Source organism: Pholis gunnellus, assembly GCF_910591455.1.
Source record: "Pholis gunnellus genome assembly, chromosome: 18".
Taxonomy (NCBI): domain Eukaryota; kingdom Metazoa; phylum Chordata; class Actinopteri; order Perciformes; family Pholidae; genus Pholis; species Pholis gunnellus.
In genome coordinates, this window is record NC_136545.1 from 7,025,359 (window position 1) to 7,048,827 (window position 23,469).

Below are 23,469 nucleotides of genomic sequence, written 5' to 3' on the forward strand. Positions count from 1 at the left end.
TTTTAGTCAACAAAAACTAAAAACCGTCTCATGTTTAGGTCTTCTAATTATTTTGAAGCTGAAGCTTTAGCCATCTTTGTTGTGTGCAGTTAACACGTTTAACACACTGTCGTTCTCGTCTGTCGTGCGGTTACTTCCCCTTCGTTTATGCTTTCTTTTAGTATCTGTATTTAGTATTCTATTGGCCTAATTCAACAAAACAGAAGTCAGTTAACCCGAAAGTTATAAGAAAATGTCAGAGAGCATTGGGTTTTAAATTCTGACAAAATTGTCAAGTCGAAGTGATAATAATCTGTTTCAGCACACTTATTATCACATGAACAGTGACATCAAGGCCTCATACAGTGTGTATATACGTCCAAAACGATGAAAGCCCCCAAAAACATATAAACGAGAAGGACACTAAGAGAACACTGGCCTCCACCAAGGCTGTTTCCAAAAGTGATATAATAATGTGCGTAATTCATGCTTTGTATCTGCCCCGTGATTCCGATCTACTCCTAAATGGAACGGGCTCTTCCTCGGCCCATCTTACACCCAATCGGGCCGCTCGGTTTCCTGTAATCCTGCTGACTAACAAACAAACCAAACCAAACCAAAATCATGACCTCATTGGCTCATAAAAAACACCTGAGAGAAGGCTGTGTAAATATTTTAAGGGAATAAAACAAGATAACAATCTTGAGAGGAAACCCCCCCCCCCCCCAAAAAAAACTAGTGATTACAAAAGATATTAACTGGTGTTAAGATAAAGAAAACAATAGACAGGAATTATTGAAAACAGGTTTTTCTTTGCAGAGCCAGGGCGAGATTACAGTGCGTTTGCCAGCTGGAAGAGCACTGAGGGGCTGTAATGCCTGTGTCACAACATAAACACTCAGTGGCACTTTGATGGCGCTGGTTTATTACAGATAGCATTCATAAACAAAAGCACACAAAAAAAAAAATACCTTGCTCTCGCCTCGAAGCACATCTGTGATTCAGCGCTCTCTGGCAAAAAGCGTGTGCCTGTGATATACACTTCACATGGGAGATCTCGTTCCTCCATGCATGTGACAGTCCACTCATAAGGCCACGAGAAGCATTAGGATGCGCCGCTGTGCTCGCAGCCCAGCTGACCCTAATTTATAATGCCTTCATTGTCTTGGCGAACACAGACGTATAGCAGGCGTAAATGAAGTAGGACAGGCACTTTAGCCGGGGAGATGAGGTGATTATAGCTCATGGATTAGTCTGCCTGGGCGAGGTGGATGATCAGCCTGACGTGCACGCACGCGCACACACATGCGCAAAAGTGTGTGTGTGTGTGTGTGTGTGTGTGTGTGCACGTGCACTTAGGCTCACGGCCAAAAAAACAACAACTCAGACCTGCATGTTTGTGTATACACAATTCATGCATTTACGTGACACACATGTGCATGCACACACACACACACACACACACACACACACACACACACACACACACACGGCTTCACCGCAGCACCCAAACAAACACGGTGTGAGGTGGGTTTACTGTAAACAACAGCCCACGGGGAGATGATCATGCTGCCGGCCAGTTTGGATGCAGGTCGCTCACCAGTGATTTGATGGTTGGTGATGTACAGCAGGTGCATGTCGCTGGGATGTAGGCCTACATGGTTTATTTTTTAGATGGGTTCTGGTATGGATGGGAATTGTTGCATGTTTCGTGAAGCCAGATGACCAGCGAAGCCAGGCTTCTTTCAGTAATTCAGCCTTATTTTTAGGAACTTGTTTTATGAAGGTGGTGAAGTCTGGCCTAAGATACATTGGAAAACCATCTCTTCAGAATAGCCTGGTCCAGGTCAGGTTAGTTTTCAGTTCCTCTTTACTGCTGAATGTGAGTCAGTTTGCATTACATGTCAAGTTTATCACATTTTGACATGAACTGGACAAAGGTTTTTTTTATATGATATTCAGAGGATTGACATAGCAGCAACCAACTATTAGCTATATGTCAATATATAGTGGGGTAATGTCTACCTGAGCAGGAAATGTAGTTACTCTCTTGTGTGTTATCTGAGCTTCTCTGTGCTTTGTTTACATAGCCGGGCCCGCAGCGCATGCTCGTCTTGTGCATGTGGGCGTGGATAATGCCCTCTCCACCGACGGCATCCACCCAACTGTCTGGTTCCCCCTCATGTAAACACGGTTAGCTCTGTACTTTTACCGTTGTTGGCTCCGTTTGCACTGTTAGCTACGTTAGCTGTTAGCCGCCGGCTCGGCCATCTCCATGTTGAGAGCCGCGTAGAGGCAACAGATATGCTCTGACTCTCGTGTCGAGCGCCTTTAAAATCTGACGATTCTGTCATGATGTTTCTTTTTCCGCCTGAAGTATCTGCATAAAACATTAGTCAAGTCATGATTTTAAATATGCTAAAATAAATACTATGAGGGGGCTATTATAAAACCGTCCCATGTATTGAAAATACAAAGGGGGCACCGCCAATCTGGTATGACTAAGGCTGTTACCAAATGAGTAGCATATCCAACTGATGGAAAATGTATAACACAAAATATCACCTAGTCCTTTATATACGTCAAAGCTGTATCGTGACATCTTGCATCTAAATGACTTTTACGTTGCAACACTCTTGTTGCATGAATAAACCGCTCTTTATAGCATGTGGCATTAAGGAGAAAGCCACACATTTGAACTATATAGGTCTTTTTTGGATACAAACCCACTGAAGTTATCTTGCTCTGAGGCAGCACTGTGAACCACTTAGCCCTTTTCCCACTCAGTCACAGCCAGTAAAACTTTTGATACGATATATATAAAGCATTGGATGTGATGTGCCCTTTCTATTTCACTTCAATTTGCAGGTGATTAACCCAGAGCTTGCATAGTGGTCAAATAAAAAAACCTCATGATTTGAAAAAGTACCCATCCATCTTTAGTGTTGCTTCTATTGAAGCGATTTAATTTGGTGCCATGAGAGCAGTAGTTTGGGAAATAAATGTACACACTGTGGCATCAGGGGCTTAATAAATGGAGAGGAACCCTGAACCAGGCGAGATGGAGTTCAACGAGCCCGTTCAGGTGGAATAAATCAGGCTGTTTGTAAGGAGCGCCAGCGGCGACTGTTCAGTGTCTCTGTAACGTTTACAATCCTCCTGTTGAGCCCAGCAGCCCTCAGACGAGCTCCCTCAGTGGTACTGTTGTTATGAGGAGGATTAGACGGAAGTCTGTCTGTATCTGCTCAGCCTCACTAATGGACTTTCTCCAAACTCCACCTAAATACTTTTTTTTAAACGGTTGAAATATTCTCTTCTTCAGTGAGCAGTGTGTTGAGTTCTTGCTAAAGAGACCCTGTGGATCCCCAGACAATTCCTGATGGTTTTCCCACGACCGCCACTACGTGGCGCACTGAGTCAGGAACCCAAACCACTGCACAGCTCACTGTAGATCTACAGCCCTGGAACGTGAAGGAAGCAAAGTCTGAAATGCCTGTGAGAGAAATGTGTGGCTGAGAAAGCATTACATATTATTTTGAGGTAAATGAGAGGAAATGAAAGCATTTTGCTTTTGTGCCGATATTGAAATGTGTGGCGTGTGTGGTAATTTAGAGCAGAATGGAAATGTTGCTTCTCCCCACAAACAAGTGAAAACTCACGCCATGAGACACTTATGTGGTTTCAGGGCAATGTTGCCAGTTAAAAAGGACGGTCTGGAAACCAGTTGGAAACCATTTCTTGTGGCGGGGAGCACTGCATTTACTGACAACACAATTCATTGTCAGTCAATTACAAAATAAAAGTGGTTAAATTGCATTGAAAACAGCTGAACTTTGGTTCAGGCCTAATTGAATGAACTCAAATATGTGCAAACGGTACATTGATTGAGATCAAGTGAAATTACGTTGAAGAGGAGCTCGTTGTGCAGCATGATCTGGGATCTATCTGCTGGAAGCACAGATCACCCCCCCCCAACCCACCGGGAGGAGGGATGTTGCTTTTATAAACGAAACGCCCGTCACTCAAACCCCAAGCCAATGAGATTGTGAGCAGCCGTGAAACTGTACTCTGCAAGAAATGTCAGCGGCAACAAACAAACCCCCCCCCCCCCCCCCCTCCCCCCCCCCCCCACACACACACACACACACACACACACACACACACACCTCACAAGGATAGAGTTCATGACAGCGGAGAACAAATTTATCACTTTCTACACAGACAGAACAGTAAGATTCCATTGCTTCCTTCCTCGTGGAGTGCTACTCGTGGACTCTGCTTTGATATAGATTTTCTGCAACTTGTGAAAACGTGAAGCATCTCAAAGTGGAAACGAGGCATATAACACACACACACACACACACACACACACACACACACACACACACACACACACACACACTTAAATACATTTTGCATAATTATTGAATTCGCCCCAGAAGATTCAACAGTCTCAACTGCAAAGACGAGCATTTTTTTTTTTGCAGTGTGCCCCGGCTGGCACAGTAGGAGGGAGGAAGGGAGAGAGAGAGGAAGAGAGAGAGAGAGAGAGAGAGAGGGGGGGGGGGGGAGGTCGGGTGTGGAGGAGGAGTAGGGGGGGATTAGTCCGGGAGAGCATGGCCGCAGAAGCCGGAGCGCTGCAGACTTGGTTTGCTTCCTCCACGTTGACAACACCGCGTCTCGTGCGCTCTCGGTGAGGTGATGTTGCGGAGCCGCTCGTCAGGGTGACGTTTTTTACCCGGAGATTGTTGCGCGTTTACGCAGAGAGAGGTTTGATTTTTCTATTTGTAATGCGTGCGTTTGTTGTTTTTCGGCGGAGGGGATAGAAGCACCCGGGCAGCTGCGGGTTCAGCCGGAGCTGAAGAAGCTGCCGGTTTGAGTCTTCTTCTTTCGGGCTTCTTCCCGGTTGAGTCACACCGAACAGGAGGAGACAGATCCTAAACCGGAGAGCGCGACGCCACAAGGACTGCGTTTCTGCTCTGTTTAACTGTAGTGTTAACATTCATTCTCTGATTTTAAATTTTTTTCCCCCCACTGCGCACCTCCTCTCCGGGAAATTAGAGACGAGTTGGAGAAACAGTTTGCTGCGCGGAGCGGAGTTGAGCCGGCTGAAGATTGTTCAGGCAGAAACGCTGTGGCGTTCTCCCTGCTTCAAGTAGAACTGGTTTTCGAGTGAAGCGTTTGGTGCAAAGTCATTGATCTGACGGTCAAAACGCAGAGGGAGCAGTGAAACGCAGTTTTAAAAAAAAAAAAAAAGGAGAGAAAGACATTTCATTTAGTTCCAAACACCGAGCGGGGAGCTACACTTGTAAAGCGGACTCTCCTCGCAACATTTCACCGCCACATCCGTCATCAGAAACCTTAAACCTGATCCACAGGACAGGGACTGTAACCCATTTGGCTTTCATCGGAGTTCCGGAGCCAATATGCCGCAGGTGGAAATGATCCTCTTCCTCTTCCTCGTCGTAGTGGTGTGCGTGTACGGCCAGGACGCGGCTTCCAAGGTGGTGTCCGACCGCTACGCCGTCTACTGGAACCGGACCAACGTCAAGTAAGTAACAACTCGCCCGCTCTCACTGCAGGGACGCGCCGGCACACAGGGGGGGCTCCCTGCGCCGACGTTGCCCGCTTGGAAAGCTGCACTCAAACCGGGGTTACAGTAGTGTAATCGTTGAGTGACAGCACGCACAGTGTGTACACACTCACGAGCCCCGTTTGGTGCATCACAAGAAGCCCCCCACATTGGAGAAGCTTAACAAAACGTCACTTTATATACTTAGAATTTAAAAAGCCAACCTGCCATTTCATCAATTTGTAACAATGCATATATAGAACATCTGCTTTGCGCTACCACCGTTATGAACTCTTCTCCGGCACACACAAGGTTGACCAAACGTGAGTGTGTGTGTGTGTGTGTGTGTGTGTGTGTGTGTGTGTGTGTGTGTGTGTGTGTGTGTGTGTGTGTCAGCTCCACTACATCATTTATGTGCTGTCTTCACTGGTCGTTGTATTGTGATGATACAGTTTAATAATCTTCCGTATCTGAATCAGCACGAATCCCGCTTTGGATGTGCGCTATTACGCGTTTATGTTCAGTGTCATGCTGCACGTTCGGGTCGAAAAAATGAAACGTATGAGGAGCGCCCGCAGAGATGCATTCGGCTGCATAATTTGAGTCTCTTCCAGTCTGCTGCCACGGATTCGAATTGACAGAATAGTTTTTGTGCCAAATGGTGATACATCCTGTCAGACTATGGATATATTTAGTCTTTGTCAAGTTAAGAGTTGATGTGGTTCATTGTACAGCGGAGCGCTGCTCTTAAGAGTGCTCATAAAGTGTGTTTTGTTGTTACGGGTGACTCAAAACACGCAGTTCAAAACTTAAGGTTGCGTCGTGTTTTTTATAAAGCCAGTCCGTCCGTCCCCCTAAAAAAAGTTTGTTCAGATGAGTCCAGATCCTTCAGTTGAAATACCAAATTGACATTTCTCTCCTGAGTGTGTCAGGGCACCTCCCTGGGTGACTCAGTGCTTCACTCTTGGCACTCCAGCACATGGTGATATAATGAGTGTGTGTCACTTTTCAGTTGGAATACTTTCGCTGCTGGCGGCAGTTTCGGGCACGAGTTTATTAAATCAACAAACAAAAAAAAGAATAGAAGTGTACATCCGCGTTTGGTCGGGGACAATAAACTGGTCTGTTGAGCTGCAGCAGAGGAGTTGAGCTGACGGCATGTTAATGATGCGAATGCAAATGTTGTGGTGGCTTCAAAGGCCGACAGAGTTCCTGCTCCGCTAACAGACAGAGATCAGAGTCTGATAACAGATTTCTGTCCCACAGAGGCTGCAGGTTGTTCTTTTCTCTCTCCTTCTCCCTCTCTCTCTCTCTCTCTCTCTCTCTCCTGGCTTTCAAACAGTTCCCAGTTCTCGAGTCTGGTTTCTTGGTTGCCATGCTCCCCCATCCAAGTCCCCCCCCCTCTCCCTCCTCAATCTCTTCCTCCCCCCGACCCACGCTGGGGCAGACAATAAGGGGGTACACAGGGGCATTTCAGCAGCAGCCAAGGCACAGCGTGGCGCTCGGCCCTGTGAGAGATCCACACATGCTGAGGTCACACACTTGGTAGTAACCAGGCAAGTTGTGGGTTAAGCAGCGCAGAGGGGACCGTTGTCAGGGTCAAAACCGGGGCAGTACCGCCGGCCATGGGGCCCGGTGGCGGCCCCGGCGCGGCGCCCCGCCTGGGCTTTGTCTCTGCAGAATGGGGGGCTAAATAAATGAGTAACTCCTAAATGACTGTCTCCTTTTCTCATTCATGACTTTAATCTAAACCTGACCCCGGCTGTATAATGTGTAGGAGAGGGCCGTGCTTAAAGCCTGCCCCCCCCCCCTGACCTGTAGCAGAACCTAACAGTATTCCGTACGAGCTTGCGGGCCCCGGAACCCTGCTGTTTAATGTAACCATACTCAGTATTGGAGCCCCAGGAACCTGCTGCGGTACAGTCCCAACTTCCAGATGAGCTTTCTTACCCCCCTCTTCTGCCTTCTCTGCTGCATATTTGACCAAAGTGGGGAGAAATGGCATCCGGAGCAGCAGTCCATACTCAGCCATTCATGAAATCCCCTACAGGAGCTCTGGAATTGAAATGGGAAGTGAGTCGTGAAAAATGGAAATGCGATGACATTTTCATGTTTTTCTATTGTTTGAAAGGGGCTGAAAGAAACCGCTTTTTTGGGGTAATTTAGATAAACATGCGTCAATGTTTGCTGGGCTTTCATCTCGGGAGGGGGGAGGGGGGGGGGCATCTTCCTGCGCTGATGCTTGTTGCTGATTAGGCTCAGACGAGCAGGAATCTGAGAGGAGGAGCAGGAGGGAGATTTACAGCCCCGAGGATGGCGCTCAGCTTCGCCTGGAGTTTTGAAAAAGCTTCCACTGACAGCGAGTAGCTGTGCTAGTATAAGCTACTTAATGAAATTAAATGAAACTCCAGAATCAGCGAGCCTCGTTAGCAAGAAAGTGCAGAGACACAGTTGATTGATTGATTGATTGACCAACAGGGCTTCAGATAATTGTACCATTTCGGTATTTATCCGTAGTTCCCTCAGTGCAGAGGCTGCAGTAAAAGCTTTTGCATTGTTCGCTCTACTCTGAGTCAGTCCATTAGTCAAAGTGTGCACATAGTTGCTATGGAGGTTTGGAAAGTCTGGGCACTCTCCTAATTTGGATATATTCCTGAAGAAGATGTGTAAAGAGTGTACTTGGCAAAGCACTGTTGTGACTCCTTTAAGTCGTAGACCCAGAATGATTTCAGATATTGTCAGAATAATGAAGAGCAATGCGGAGCGGCCGTAGCAGTATCTACAAAGTTTATAAGCCGAAAGTACAGTGCAGGGTTACTGGGTTCTGCTTACAAGCAGAACATTTATTCATGTTTATAGATCTGTTAGAAGCCATTTGTAAGAACAACCTTTTTTTGAGAAAAAGTAGACCCCCGCCAGTGGACGGTTCCACCGCCTACCGTCTGAGAAAGAACTGCATTGCGCAACATTTCCAACTGCAGAATTTATGATTTACTAGCATTAACATTAAACACCTGATGGCTCATTAGAAAGTGAGGAACCCATTTTCAAAAACAAAAAATGAAGGAATTAACAACAAATTGTGTACGTGAGGAATAATGTGTAGCTGCTGGTATGTTGTAGCCACTGTCCTATTGACAAGGATAGAGTTAAGTTGTAATAAAATGGTGAATGAATAGTTTAGAGAAAGCTCAGAGGCTGTGGTGTCAGTAGCTAGTTGTTAATGTCTGATCTATTTAGTATTAATAACTTATTTATTAACCCTTTATAAAGTATTTGAAAGTTGGAAATATAAAAACATTCTCTATAAAGGGATTTAATATGAACACAATCGTTAATAGCTTCTTAAGGACCTTTGAAGTTTGAACAAATGATATATTAACGTTAATAAAGCCATTCATTACAATTGATAAACCTTTTTATATTGTGCCTTATCAGATAAGATTCAAGCAAACCAATCATTTTCCCTTTTTGTGTGATCAATAAAGTGCTATTAACCACTAATAAAGACAGTAGCTACTGCTTATAAAGCCAGTATGAAGTCTGCTGTGTAAGAAAGTGGCAACAAGACAGAAACCTCCCAATAAGCACGAGAAATCAAAACCCGTAGAATAATGAAAAACAAAAGCTGTAGCGTTTCGTGGTGGAAAAGCTCATGTAAGAAAAATGAGTCACAGATGTTCCTTGTCAGCTCCGCCGTCTGTGGCGGCAAACCAAATGATGGCATGAAGAGTATGAGCGGGGTATTTACTGCTGCTCTGACAAGGAGCTATTAGTGAATTCCCTGCTCACCAGCTATTTAGCTGCTTCATTAAAACCCACCCGGGTCCATATGGTCCGCACGCAGGCGTTGCCGAGGCCCAAGGTGTTTATTTGCTGCTGATAGGTGGGATCAACGGAGATTCGGGGCCGAGTTCCGTCCCTAATCTCCCAAGCTGTTTGTGTCTCCGACGCCATGGAAACTGATACCCCTCGTCATCAAAGAGCCTCATTGGGTGGGACTAAGGACCTGACAGCTGGGGAGAGAGGGATTCCAGCATTCAGCGAGAGCACCGTCACCCCAGGGGTTTCCTTTAATCCTTGATAATGCCCATCCAAAGCTTCCCCCAGCAGATGCAACATATTTCTCCGTAAGACAATCAAAGAATTGTTTCAGAGGCCTGTTTGCATGTGTGATATAAGTGTGGCTATTGACTTTAGAAAAGGCCTCTGATGTTCTTAAGTACGTCCGGAAGCTGAGTAGAAAAGACCGTTTGGTTTGTGCTTTTGGTGGAGGTTCTACCTCAGAAAATGGGAGCAAGCTTCTCGACTTGACACATTTCTTCTCGCATGCAGAGCGACCTCCGCTATTTGCTTTCCCTCCTCTGCTTCTCTTTTTAATCTCCACTTAAAGAAACAACACTTGATTTTTCCCTCGGTGGCGAGCCGATGTTGTGATAGTTTCCCAGCGGCATTGTGAGTTGCCCCGTTCGCATTGTTCCCACTGTTTACCCTCGCTTTCCCCTCTCAGCCTTTTTCCCGGGCTCCCTGCCGCTCGGTTCCGCTCGGATTAAAAAAAAACGGGACACAAAAAAAAAAAAAAAAAAAGGCAAAGCACGTCCAAATATTGACTGGGTCTCAGGACCGCGGCCCTCTCCCAGCGTTGGCACCCAGCGCCTGAAAGGCCGCCATTGTTCCGCTCGTACTCAGTGGCCCGTAGCTGGCTTTTAGCTGAGCAGGGAGACACACTGGGAGAAGGAGGGGACGGGCGAGGTGGTGCATATGTTAACTGAGGTGGGGGTGGGGGGGGGGGGGGATTAGAACAGGAGGGACAATACAGTCGCGGGGGTGAGAGAAACTTCCTCATAAGAGGCCAGAGGCTACGACAGGGGGACGGTGTGCAGGCCGTGGAGTCCCCCCCGGGGTGGGGTCAGAATGTTTCCACCCTGAGGAAGTGTCAATCACGAAAAGGCATCAAAGAGAGCCGACAGAATGTGATTTCCTCCGGAGAGGGTTCAGAAAGTATCAATAACCTGAGGATGAGAGGCTTCTTATCTGAGGTTTACCTTCCATTTTATTACAAAGTGCGGGAGCATTAAGCCTCCTCGCAGCACTTCAGTCTCTCAGCGCCTGAAATGAAAGAGCGCCACATCCCAGATAGGAACACCTCCTTCATATCGCGTCAAGTCCGCTACCACTCGCTGGACTTTAAATCAGTGGTACCTTGCAGAATGCGCTTAATAAGTCTGAGCTCCGGAGACTCGGCTCTCTGCAGAGGGGGGGAACAGAGGTCCTGTGGAGACGCCCGTCATTCCCCGTGCTCTCTACGACCCTGCCTGCAGAGAGGAGCTGCCCCAGCCCTCCCTTTTACGCTCCGACTAACAAGGCGAGGGCCCTCGGGCTGCCGGGGCGTGATTGACAGGAAGTAGTGGGTTGAGGTTTACTAATAAGTGTGGCCGCTTTATTGGTTTACGGCAATGTTTCTCTCACAGCAACTGCACTGTGGTTACAATCACCGAATTGCAAGTCGGTGCATTTTTCTTTTCCGTGACAAGAATTTCCATCTTGAAAGGTATTTTATTGTCACCGTACGAGTCGCCAAAGTCTTGTTTTCCATTAGGAGCAACAAATCCGCCAGTGCGGCACGATTCCAAGGGAAGTCAACTTGTTTCAAGAATTTTCTAGAATTTAGTGTCGGTATGTTGATGCCAGAATCACTGAACTTGCCAATACAGTATTCATTCCCCCAGCTTCTAGAACTGAGTCTCTCTCTATCTTGAAAGAACACTGAATAAGGTAAATCACCAAATTGTAAATCAAGAAAAAAAATAACATTACAATGTAGCATTATAACTTAATCAGGTTTCTGATACAAATCATTTTGCTTCGAGATTTTAAAAAGAAGAAATACGGCAGACCACAGCCCTAGAATGAAGAAAAGTCACATTTATATCTAGATTTTTTTTTACTTACAATACATTAAACAAATCTAGCAAGATGACTTCTTTCCAAAGGAAGTCAACTTGTTCTCTTCTTGATCTTGAAAGGAGAGAGAATGAAAGTAAATTGATGCACCAGAGTCACAGAAAATCACTTGTGAATTCTACGCATAACTGAATGTCAATGTAGCACACAATCTTCAAACTGCTTTGAATGGAAGTCACTTGTTTCAATAATTGTGTGGAACAGAGTATCCTCTTGGTCTAGAAAATGAAAATAGGCATAAAAGTAAAAAAAAAAAGATATTATCTTGAAAAAAGGGAAAATGTCCCTAAAATCTTGAAAATTCACTGAAGCCGTTAGGCAGGTGGAAACAGCTTGAAATAATTCCTAGATTCTTTTTGAAGTATTTAAGATTTTTTTTTAAACTTTTATGGCAAAAGCTACGCGATGAGACTCACTGTGTGAGTTTGGCACCCTGTGTTTGATATGTGCGACAGTCAATGGATTAGTGGGGGGAACTCTTTAGGCCTAATCTCACAGTCTCACTCCGCTGCACAGAGGTTCACTTTTCTGCCGTTTTAATCTTGCCGGGGCTTTCTTTTCTGTGTACCCTGTTTAAATGTGAGTGGTGAAATGGCATCCCCTGTGTCTTTGTAGGCACCGGTGAGGGTATTAGCAAAGAGGCTCTAAGGGGCTTAAGAGGTCAGCCTTCCCTTTGTGTGGAGACACAAAACACTTCCTGTGGGACCCTTCACCCCTCTCTGTTCTCCCCTCAGAAAGCCAGGCCCTGCCTGACCATTCACATTAATCAGCCTTAGCTCCTAATGACTGCAGTAAAGCTTTTAAAAACTGCCTCTAAAAAAGGTCCTAAAGAGCCACTAAGCTGCTAACAGACAGGGCAAGGCTGCTGCTGTTTGTCGGGCATCACAGAGTATCAAAGACTGCAGGGTGGGTGCTCGGCCGTGCTAGAGTCGCTTTAGAGGCTCCTCAACAGCAAAAAAAATAACCAAACAGGAGTTTTCGTAGTTTGTAAAGACGAGAGTGAAGGCTGTTCATATGCGCTTGAATCTTTGTACTGTAAAATATACAATTTTACCAAGAAATCTTTGAGTGCTATTCCCTCTTCAAGCTATTTTGCTTGATTGCAGTGCAACTATAGCCATATTGTATGTTTTTTTTTTCTTACTAGTAAATCCTAGAAACAAATTGATTTGTGTTGAAAACAGGTTGAACTAATACACTCTCTGGTTCCAGCTCTAAAACCGTGACAAAAGCGGTCGCACTTCACAAATAAAGTGATTTATTAACCAAAAAATTAAGTGAGAATAAGTCTGTAGTGAAGGGAGTGCATGCGTGAAAACGTGCTGCGTGGATGTTGTTGTTAAAAACAAGCAAAAGAAACCCAAAAGCCCCGAGACGGCCATATACTGTACGTGTGTGAGAGGTATGCCAGCTGTGGACGGCTGCTGGCTCAGGCTTTATGAACCGGCCGGGCACAGGTGTGTCCAATGCTGCTGATTACACTCAATCAGGTCTGCAGCCCTGGAGAAAGAAACAGCAGAGGAACCAAACAGAGACAACATGACTTTGATAAAAAGGAGATTTTTTGCAGTGTAGACGTTAAAAGTGCGTTTCAACTCTGTACTTCAAAGTAGAGAACATATGAGGGGGGGAATGGAGTCAACGGGACTGAGGGAAATCAGCAGTGTTTTCTCTCACATGTTTGGATTATTTAGAAGTGAATGAATCCTCCTGTAGCGATTGCTAAGCTTCATTTTCGACTTAATGCTGTTATACGTCTGTGGTTCTGACTTGTTGGCTGCGATGTCTCCTCTGCTTTAGGATAAATGGGGGTAATGAGAGAATTGGCACGTCGGGTCGACTGAAATCAGATACAATCACAGCTGAAATGTCAATTGGCTCAAATGCGACCATTTTGACAGCGAGGGCCAAACCTCCAAGTAAATGTTTCGGGAAGTATATGTGGGTCGCTGTGGCTTTGGAGGGAGGCCTGAAACGCCAAAGTATGTGCACCTCCTCGTCGGGGCGACGTTTCCTGATTTGAAACGGCTGCTGACTCTTTGCTTTTTGTGTATCTTGGAACAAATTTAGACAAAGCGTGATGCGCGTTGCTTTTCCAGTCAAGATTTGGTGAATCACGCGTGATTCACAGAGTCAACACGTACGACAGACAAGTTTTTCTTTCAGACACACAGACGAACCAAAACATGCCAAATATGCTTTGGTGGGAGACACCGCCGCTGTCTAATTGCTTTTATCCCTCCGGTTCATATGTCTCCTGTAATTATTTGGGTGTGAGGGTTTATCTGATCGTGGTTTGGAGCCGAACCACCGCAGACGAGACGCCCGTTTCGCTGTTTTCAGCCTCCCGCAATTGTTGTTATTGTTCTGTATCTGCGTGTGAAGAAGAACAGTTGTTGTTGCATGAACTTGGTGTGACTTTGCGAGACCTTTCGTGTGGCTCCCAGGTCCGCTGAGACTCAAAAGTGTTTCCCCCTGTGTGATTTCAGCACGCTCGGTGCTTTGCGACACATGAAATATTAAAAAAAGCTGTTTGTGATCTCACGATAGAGCTCGGACAAACCTTCACACGCAACCATGAGAAATCCAGGTCAGGACTTTATTGGAGGGGTCGACATCATGTCGGCTTTCCTTTTTTTTCCCGGCCTGCGTTACTTTGGTGATGAATGGCTGCGATTAAATAGTTTTTTTTTTTTTTTTATCATCGCGCAACTTGAGTTGCCGGGTCTTTAATTGAAATCTCAGACTGCACTGTGTACACTTTCCCCACACGTGGCTGATTTCTCCTCCTCTTCTTCGCCTTTTCAATGTGGTGTGTGGCGGAGCGGGGAGCACACGGGCAGCCATTTTCCAAATTCGACTCCATTTTGTTTCAGGAAAAAAAAAGAAGTAGGTTACGAATCCTGGGACGTCACTTGAGTGTTTTCTGATCTTTTCTGATCCCACACTCCTACTCCTGCAAGTAAATCTCCTTCTTTTACAGACACAAAGGACTCCGTAGGAAGTGTTTTATGTCTTCTACCAAGTTCTTGAAGTCTGATTTTCCCAAAATGGAAAAGAATCCGTATGAGAAGTTAAAATGTGTTTCTGATATCATGTCTTGGTTATTTTTCTTGAGTCTAGTGCAGTGACCTGCTAAATTATTTTCTGGTTTTCGTCAAGAGATTTTCAAAATACAGACATTAATTTCTAGAAAATGTTGACTTTTTTTGTATTTGTATTTCTTTTGTACACAAGTTGAAGACAGCTTTGACCTTTCAGAAGAAAATGTTGATATGAAGCTGGAAATTCTATGATTCTGCATCGCGCTGATTGAAGGGATCGCCTGAATTTTGTTGCCACTGAGCCTTATTTCATCATTTTTATATTATCTGTGAAAGGCAGACCAATAAAGCTATTAGCAGCACAACAGAAGAAAAAAATATCCACCTTTACAAACAAACCAAACATTCTGCTTTTCTCTTCATAGAAATTTGCTGACGCCAAACAATATGATCTGATTTTAAAAGTGGTCCGAAAGACGTGATTCAGCTCAGTTGAGAAGTTGACAAGACAATCTAGTTTTCTCTGAACGGATGTTTGCGATATGAGTGACACACTGAATCAATCGAACAATCAATTACCTTAAAACAAGTTGAATAATGTAACCCAGTGTGAGACAATTCGTCTTCGTTAAGAGTCGGACAATCCGGAATTAAGGTTTTCCCGACTTTGCTGAGTCGGCAATTTCGCTGGGACGCCCGTCGCTGATTGACCTACTAACACAATAACGAAGCCGTGGTGTGTTTGTGCACGAACCCGTCGATGTGTGCCGTCCCTGCTGTCCCGTATGCGAGCTGGCACCTTGGCCCGCTCGTATCAGCGGTAGCAGTGCGGCAGCAGCGCGGCGGGGAGCATGCTGGGCAGACGCTGCGAGCGCTGATGATCCCCTTTTATGTCTTGGCTCCATCAGGGCCCAGAGTTATTCTAGTGCATAATTGATGGCGGAGTTAGAATAGCAGAAGTAATGCGATGAGAGGGTGCAGCCAAGCGGAGCGAGGGATCGCGTGCGTGGGGCTGCAAACATTGCAGGGGACGAGAGGAGGGCATCTGGCGTAACAGGTCCCAGCGCTGAGCCGACACAGAATGTGCCACCGCCTCAGCCAATCGCAGCGCTCCCCTTCCCGCCAATCAGACGTCTCCACTTTGAGTGGAGTACTACGCTCTCATGAATCGGGCAAGAGGCTCTTCGGTTGTTAGTGCTTCTCTGATGGTTTCTCCTTCTTATTTGTGGGATTTAAGCCGATTCTGATGTATAATTGAAATAATGACATTTTACTATGACTGGTAAAAGGAATGTTGTAAATCACCTCGGGGGTGTTTCACTTCCTTTGTCCCTGTGGTGGATTCTGACGACGGCTTTGCGCTATCAGCAATGACAGGGTGGATATCGCACCTAGACGAGCACCTACAAAGAGAAACTAATGGCCCGACAAGCCGGTATTGTCTGTTTAACAAAAGGGACAAGGTCACCTGTCCCGTCCTGCTTCAAAGAGACTGACGAACTCCAAGGGAACAATAAAAAACAGCAGTAGAGACGGGTTTCAGCCCCCCTTTCCTAACCCAAAGTTTCACTCTGATTTAACGTCAGAAAGTTAGTTTTCTCATAAGCACAGAATTTGTGTGAAATTATCAATATCATTTAAAAAAAAGACATTTATTCACTGTAACAAATATACATATGTGAAGGATTTTGCCAGAGAATGAGAAGATAAGTTAAGAGTTAAATGAAAACGATAAACACAAATTTGAAAAGAAACAAAAATACTTAATGAAGGACTTAATGTAAATATTTAAGATTTGATGCACTTTTCAGAAATAAGTTGTTTCAACACACAAAGAAAAAAAAGCAATCAAAAAACACTTTAAACTTAAAAATTCTAAAATAAAGAAGAAAATCTGGTTTTGAGATGAAAGCACTTACTTTAAGTTAAAGCTTGAATTAACACACAATTAAAATCAAGAAAATGAGCTTCAAGCGTACGAATTTGTGCTGGAAAGTGAAATACTTTTGCCTCATTAGCAGATTTCTCTCACTTGTTTTTGGAATTACTTGCATTGGAAAATGAGGAGTTTTTTTTGCACAGTAATCACCAGACCTCCAAACAAAAGTGCTGAAAAAAATCTGGTCTCCTATTACCCAGACCATATGACTCCTACAAACAGTGTGTGTTGTGTATCCATTTGTTTTATATTCGGTGTCTTAATATGCACCGTGTACATTAGACCCAGCTAATGGGAATTTATTGTAATTTCACGGGCAGTGAAAGTGTTCTTTTAATTATCCAGCAGCCAGCGTAATGAAAACAGTGAGTTGTGCAGAGTTTTGTGTGTGGCGGTGCAGACAGTAGCCGGTGGTGTCTGAAGTCGGCTCTGAAACACAGACCTGTCCAGCAGAGCACTTAGAGGCCACTGGACCGGGACTGCGCCTATTAAGATCATAAAATCCAGCTCATAAAGATGTTTTATTTGTTTCCTGAGTGTGCCGGCTGCTTAGGTTTCCATCAGAAGTCTTTATGGCTCACTGCTCATATTTCTGTCTCTGGATGGAGGTTACTATTAAGTTTTAGTGGACTTTCGTAAGTAGCAAAAGCGTGGTCACCAAAAGTTCACTAATTGTTTTTTCTTTTCGTTAGTGGACTTTTTTTTGTTCTTTTTTTACGCCAACTTTTGGAAATTTTGGCCATTTTTATGGCAGCTGTCGTAATATCTACATTACGGGGAAAACACATTCAAATGCAAGAAGAATTTGTTTAAATTTATAGATAAATATTCAAATTAATGTTAAGAAAAATCAGTTGTATCAGATTTCCTTTGTCTGCCTCTACATAGATATTCTATATTTCTAGTCATGGCTTATACACGATCTCTAAAAATGTTATTTGTATTCTAAGTGACTTTAAAATGTATTTTTTAAACGCAAATAATAGTTTATCCTATTTTATTTTAGCATAAACAATATAATGTATGATTATACTTTTCTTTGGAATGAAAATACAACACAATTTTCATTACATTGTGATATGCTTTGTATCGGCATTTGCTTCAATTTGTAATATTGTAACTTTTCCAGTTTTTAATACGATGTTACAGTTACACTTACTTCAACCTATAATTAATTCATATTTTGTTTAAATGTACAGATTCTATTCATTTAACAGCATTTTACCAGAAAGAAAACAGATTTCAAAATAAAAAAGAATTCTAGTAAATCTATACATTTTAAATTTGTCGTAACGTAGTTATTCTTATTTTTATATCAATGTCTAATGCAATTTAAATGTTGCGTAGTTGTAGCCATAGTTTAGGAAAATGAATTCTTAGTTGGGTTTGAACCTCGCTGTGATTCAGCCATTTTGTCGTTGGCTGTGGGTTCCGCGTCAGCTTCACTTATTTCGGCCCGTTTGATTATAGGCTGGAATATAAGGGAAGAATTGATCGAAGAAGAAGAAGAAGAAAAAATGGGCCTGAAGTGTGGACGTTGAAGTCCTGTGACTGCTCATCTGGGTCACGTGGTTCTTCCAGAAGTAGCGCTGGTGAGGTCTAGACACGCGATACACGGGGGGGTTAGAGAAACACGCCGGCTAAGACGTCACACACATTTACCATCCACCAAGCCACTCCTGTATGGAGGCAGGCCCGTTCTAAATTTTGCCCAGCAACCCAGCAGTGTAGTGGGATTTGTGGTGCAGCACCACCGCTTGACACACTTCTCGACTTTTCCAATCAGATATCGTATTATTTTCCGATTGTTCCAAAGTACGGCGAAGACGCATGCCGGGGTATGAAGTTTGTGTTGAGATGATTCAAACGGTTTCAATAATTAGTCCCGTCTTAAATTAAGAGGTTTTTTTACGAGCAACTGTGGCGGCTAAAGCTGAGAGGTCTTCTTATTTACTTCATTTTTATTCATTTTTGGTGATATTTGGCATTTGGAGAGAAAAATGCCCCTAAATTAGGTTAGAAATTCTCCACACAACGGTAAAAATGGATAAATATGCAAATTTGTTGCAAACCCCCTTCCCTCCCAAAAAAAAAGAAGGAAAACCGTGGGGCGTGTCCTCTCAGAAAGTCACCAATCAGGATTAACCCACAACCCCGCGGCAGCCAATGAGCCGTGGAGCAGCTGCGCTTTCATTGGCCCGTTGAGCACAGATAACCAAAACTGTGCCACATACACCAGGGTAGAAATAACCCAGAATTCCTGTTGCCTGGAGGGAGCAAAGCTCTTAATGCAGCATGTTGAACTCGTGCTGCAGCAGCATGCCTCTTTCTGGGGGATATAAACTGAAATGCCAACAACTATCTGAATTAATCACTATCTGTATGGTGCCTATTCATCGTGGCAAGGACACACACACACACACTCTTGCAGAGACCGCTACAGTGAAAATGTTAGAAGGTTACTGGGAGCTGAGTTAGCTTTCTCTCGTTCGTGCTCCCCTGCTTGCTCATTATCTCTTGCAGTGCTTCTCATGTCTGTCTTTTTCCCTTTCCTCTCAGGGAAGCTCACACGTTTTTGTTCGCCAACAATTATCTGAAACTCATGACAATTAAAATCAACTTCTTCAACCTGTAAACTATACACTCCCTGATTTCGTTTGAGTGAATTCCCCCGTATCAATAGGTATTCTTGATCGTCCTCGAATTCAGTATAGCAGTACACTATCCCAACTCTTAATTTTGTGCCAATACCGCGTCATAGTACTCACAAATCGACCAATTGTCTTTCACAAAACTTGTAAAAGCATCCAGAATTTGTAGACGTGGTGAAATGACCCCGGCATATAAAATAAATGTGTTACAGAGCCGTTAAAATGTTCTTGGCATAATCCAGAATGATGTCATAGTGCATGCAAATAACCCACATTTGCTATAGTGTGAAATGGTGTTATGTGAGATAATCACAAAAAATTGTTGCAGTTTCAGAATCCCAACATTTATCGAAACAGCCTCGTTGGCCTCGTAAAATATTAATTCATTTAATTTCATTTAAAAAATATTTTATAGTACATGCTTAACCCGGAAAATTAGCTTGATTGTCCCAAAAATGTGTAATTTGTGACAAAATGTTTTTTACTGTGGCAAATGTGGGGATCCTGCGGAATCATGTGTCATGATCTCAAAATTTGTTATAGGGCTTCTCAAATTCTCCCAAAATATACAATGCTGCACGCAGATTCTAAAATCGGATGTAGTGTCCCTGAAATTTGCTATGTGTGATAATCCCGCTATTTTTTACAGCGTCAGAATCCACGCCATTTTTGTGCGACACAAAATCCACTGAAATATATTTGTAATAGTACAAATAATACAAATAATTATAATATCTCAATCCCTAATACATGTGTATATATATATATATATATATATTAAACATTTGTATAAAATACAAATTCTTGACTCCCACTTATTGGGTTAAACAAAAATGTATATATCAATTCCAATTTCTCTTTCTTCATAACACATTTTATAGCACCAGAAAATCCCATAATGTAGGAGAGCGCCCTCAAAATGACTCAAGCTAGCACGCGTAAGCACAATCAAGACGCATAGCTTTCATATTTCATCAATGACAAACAATTAACTGGGAAACCCAGAAACGGGTCCGCATTTTCTGCACATTCGCTGCCCCCCCTCGGTACCCTGAGCTGCCTCTTGATTTAGCTCTGCTAACCCCGGTGTCCAGATGTTTTTCATCCCGCTGCTGACTCCTGCTGCTCCGCTATCAGATATGAGAAGGGCGATTAAAGCTTCTCAGACTTCACAGCTTTGTTCTTCTCCCTCCAAAAATCCCCGTCAGCTGACTCCTTCACTCTCTCCAGGTTTGAGTTGAAGTCAACTCCTCCATGTGTGGACAAGCAATGGCCATGCGGCCTCTTGACAACACTTAATGTTTCCAGTCTGTCTCAGAATGTGGGCCTGTTTTGAGAGTGAGGACCATTTCTTTTTCTTCTTCTTCTTCTTCTTCTTCTTCTTCTTCTTCTTCTTCTGAGAAAATGGTTTTGGTTGTGACCCCGTTCATGAAAAAGGTTCATAGTCTGCACAGATGAATGTCGGGGCATTGGTGATTTTAATTCGGCGGTGTGTAATCTGCTGTGGAAAATGAGTCTGCAGACTTCGGGGAGACGACGTGATCGCACTCACACACGCACACACATACTTTTACACACACTAACTCACAGGCCATGCATGCATGCACACATTGGCAAGCGCACACAGATGCAGACGCACACTTGTGAGCAAGGGTGTCAAATGTTTATCCTGTAAGTCAGCTGTTTGATCATAATTTGTGATTAATCAGCCATGAGAGCTTTTGAATTAAGAGCAGCTTTTCATGTCGGAGTAACTCCAGCCTAATCCGTCTGGCCTTTCCCAAATGCTTTATAGTTTAGCAGAGCAGATGACACGGAGCGGGGCGGCTCGGTGCTGGTGCTGGTTATGGAGTGTCTTAGAACTGGAAAGTCGCCGGATTTAGTCCCAGCCGTGTCTGGAGCGCGATAAATTCCATCGATTTAAAGGTGCAACGAGGAGGATATGTTATTACTCAGAAGCATCTGCTGCACACAATCCGAGTAGGTGAGGATTCTGCACTCTCTTTTGTCTCCAATGAACGTCTCAGGTATGCAGGTTCAAAGATTTGCAGCAGGGAAAAACAGAACAAAAGGAACCAAAACCCCTAAAGGAAGTGATTCCATAAAGAGGTTAAAGTCTGTAAGAGAGTGGAGAATGTATAATAGTAGAGTTACTCCAAAAACCTACCGAGGCGTATTTCCTGTTTACTTTAAAACCATCATCAAGGGCAACAACAGCTAATATCTGATCAATTAAGCTGATAATGTCCCAGGACTAAACTGTTCTTAGGACAGAACATCTATATTACTATCTTGCTGCTGCAAACGTGATGGTTCTGGTTTCCTCCATATATACAGGAGCAGTCAATACGCTAACATGTTGCTAACACGTTGCTAACACGCTGCTAACATGTTGCTAACAGGGCTAACAGTTTGTCCCGCTGGTTAAAGTAATCAGGCCAGTTTCCAGTCTGAAATAAGTGCCACAACTGCTTTATTTGCCGGAGTCCGGGTATCTCTCGGGTAAAAGACTTCGTTTTTTGCCTTTTAGTTTTAAAGAATACTGGAATTTATTAATTAGATTTTACTACATGAAGCATTTTTGGAATCGCTGCAAGAGGACGTTTTTCATTGTGAACGGGGCTTTATTAAAGCAAAAGACGTCAAATTTGTGTGCGTATAAGATCGGAGGTGAAAATCTGTTAAATCTGTTAAAGATCTGTGGATATATTTTTTGCAGGCTTAGACTCGCTTAGACAGATATTTTCTTCTAGCGACACGTCGGACAAACGCTTCTAGCTTTTGCATCTTTGATGGTGTTTGTGCTGTATTGCTGCCGTACGTTGCAGGTTCAACAACACCTTCACGTACATACCCGCACGTCTGCCCGGTAGCCTTAATTGTGCATGTTTCCCTCCGTATGCCTGAAAGAAACAATTCCGTACTAATCTCAAGGGTATCACTGCCATTAAAATGCTTGAAACTCACCCAGCATGGCATGCCCTGGGCACGCTGTTCCCTCCCCGCAAATGTTTCTCCTACTGCCCTTTTGTTCCGCTCCAGAATGGAGTTGACGCGTGTGAAACCGAACGTGATACCAGGGGCCCGAGAGTTCATTATCCGCCGCCGTTCTCACGGGGCGAGTGAAAAATCACTCCTTTGTGCCTGGGAAGAAAGAGCCTTCCTCTGACCTCATGGTTGCGCAGTGTAATGTCAAAAGGCCCCGAGGTTTGTGCGGTGTAGCCACACCCACTCTGTTGTGGAGCCGTCGTGGAATCCGACCAGGGTCCCCCGTCCCGGAGAGAGAGCTAAGGGAAAAAAAAGAAAAACAGCCTCTTGTAAACAAATGTTTGGATCTCACATTCTATACCGCACTAATTGGACTTTGGCTGCTCAGAGGATCGTTTTTTTTTTTTATTCCTCTCCTGAATCTAAATAGTGCATTTTCTGCATTCTCTGTCTACTGTCCACTTAAGACCACACTCAATCTCCAATTAGGCTCTCTCTTTTAACGGAGATTTCTTTCATGCAGCGCTGTGCAGAATCAGACTGGAGTCGGAATATATCATAGTTTCCTCGGCGGCGGCTCAGTTAGGAGCTCTCCTCTGCTTGTCACGACTCTCAAAAGAGTTGACCGACTTCAAACGCGTTTCAAAGCGTCTGAATGTCCTTACATTAAGTGCAGATCATGCACTGGTGATGGATCTGAGTAGGCGTTCTCAAAGCTGACATAATGAGGTGTTAAGTGATGCTGTGTGTGGTATGTTTATATTATATATATATATATATATATATATATATAGCACATCTTATTTTGCATGAAATTCAACCCTACACACACTTAGATTGAAAATTGTATCAAGTGATGCTTGTCTGTTGTTAAGAAATGGACATCTTTCATTTGCTACAAGTAAAAGACTGGTTTCATGTACAAATCAGCTGAATTTTGCGACATACACCTATGATTTTCCTTTTTTCTAGTGCAGCGATCTACCTCTATCTGTCTTGTTTTTAGATATTGATGTTCGAGAAACTTCTTTCAAGAAAACAAGACTTTTAGGGCTTAAATTAACTTGACAAGATGAAGATTCTTTTTTTATTTTTGCAGTTGCTGCACAATCCTTTGGTACATTCTGTCCCGCAGCCTTATTCTGTCTCGTGACACTCATTTCTAGAACATTTCCGTACTTATTTTACCAACAAAACTCTAATAATAAACCAATATGGCTTGCAAAAGAGTGATTTGTTTCGCGGCAGCTGCTAAAAGCTTTGGTTCATCCCCCCACTGCTGACAAATCCAGACTCAACTTAAACCACAGGCACTGTTGGAGTTTTCATAGC

The 23,469-nt window shown here is 43.9% G+C and overlaps 1 protein-coding gene across 1 annotated transcript in view; it reads left to right on the forward strand.

Moving 5' to 3' along the window:
• Positions 1–4,593: 4,593 nt before the first annotated feature.
• The window catches only part of LOC306710437 (ephrin-A5-like), a 66,154-nt gene continuing 47,278 nt past the window's right edge, over positions 4,594–23,469 (forward strand). Inside the window, exon 1 of the mRNA XM_079178998.1 lies at positions 4,594–5,530. Coding sequence (XP_079035124.1) covers positions 5,406–5,530 — 125 coding nt within the window. The 5' untranslated portion in view covers positions 4,594–5,405. The remainder of the gene's footprint in view (positions 5,531–23,469) is intronic.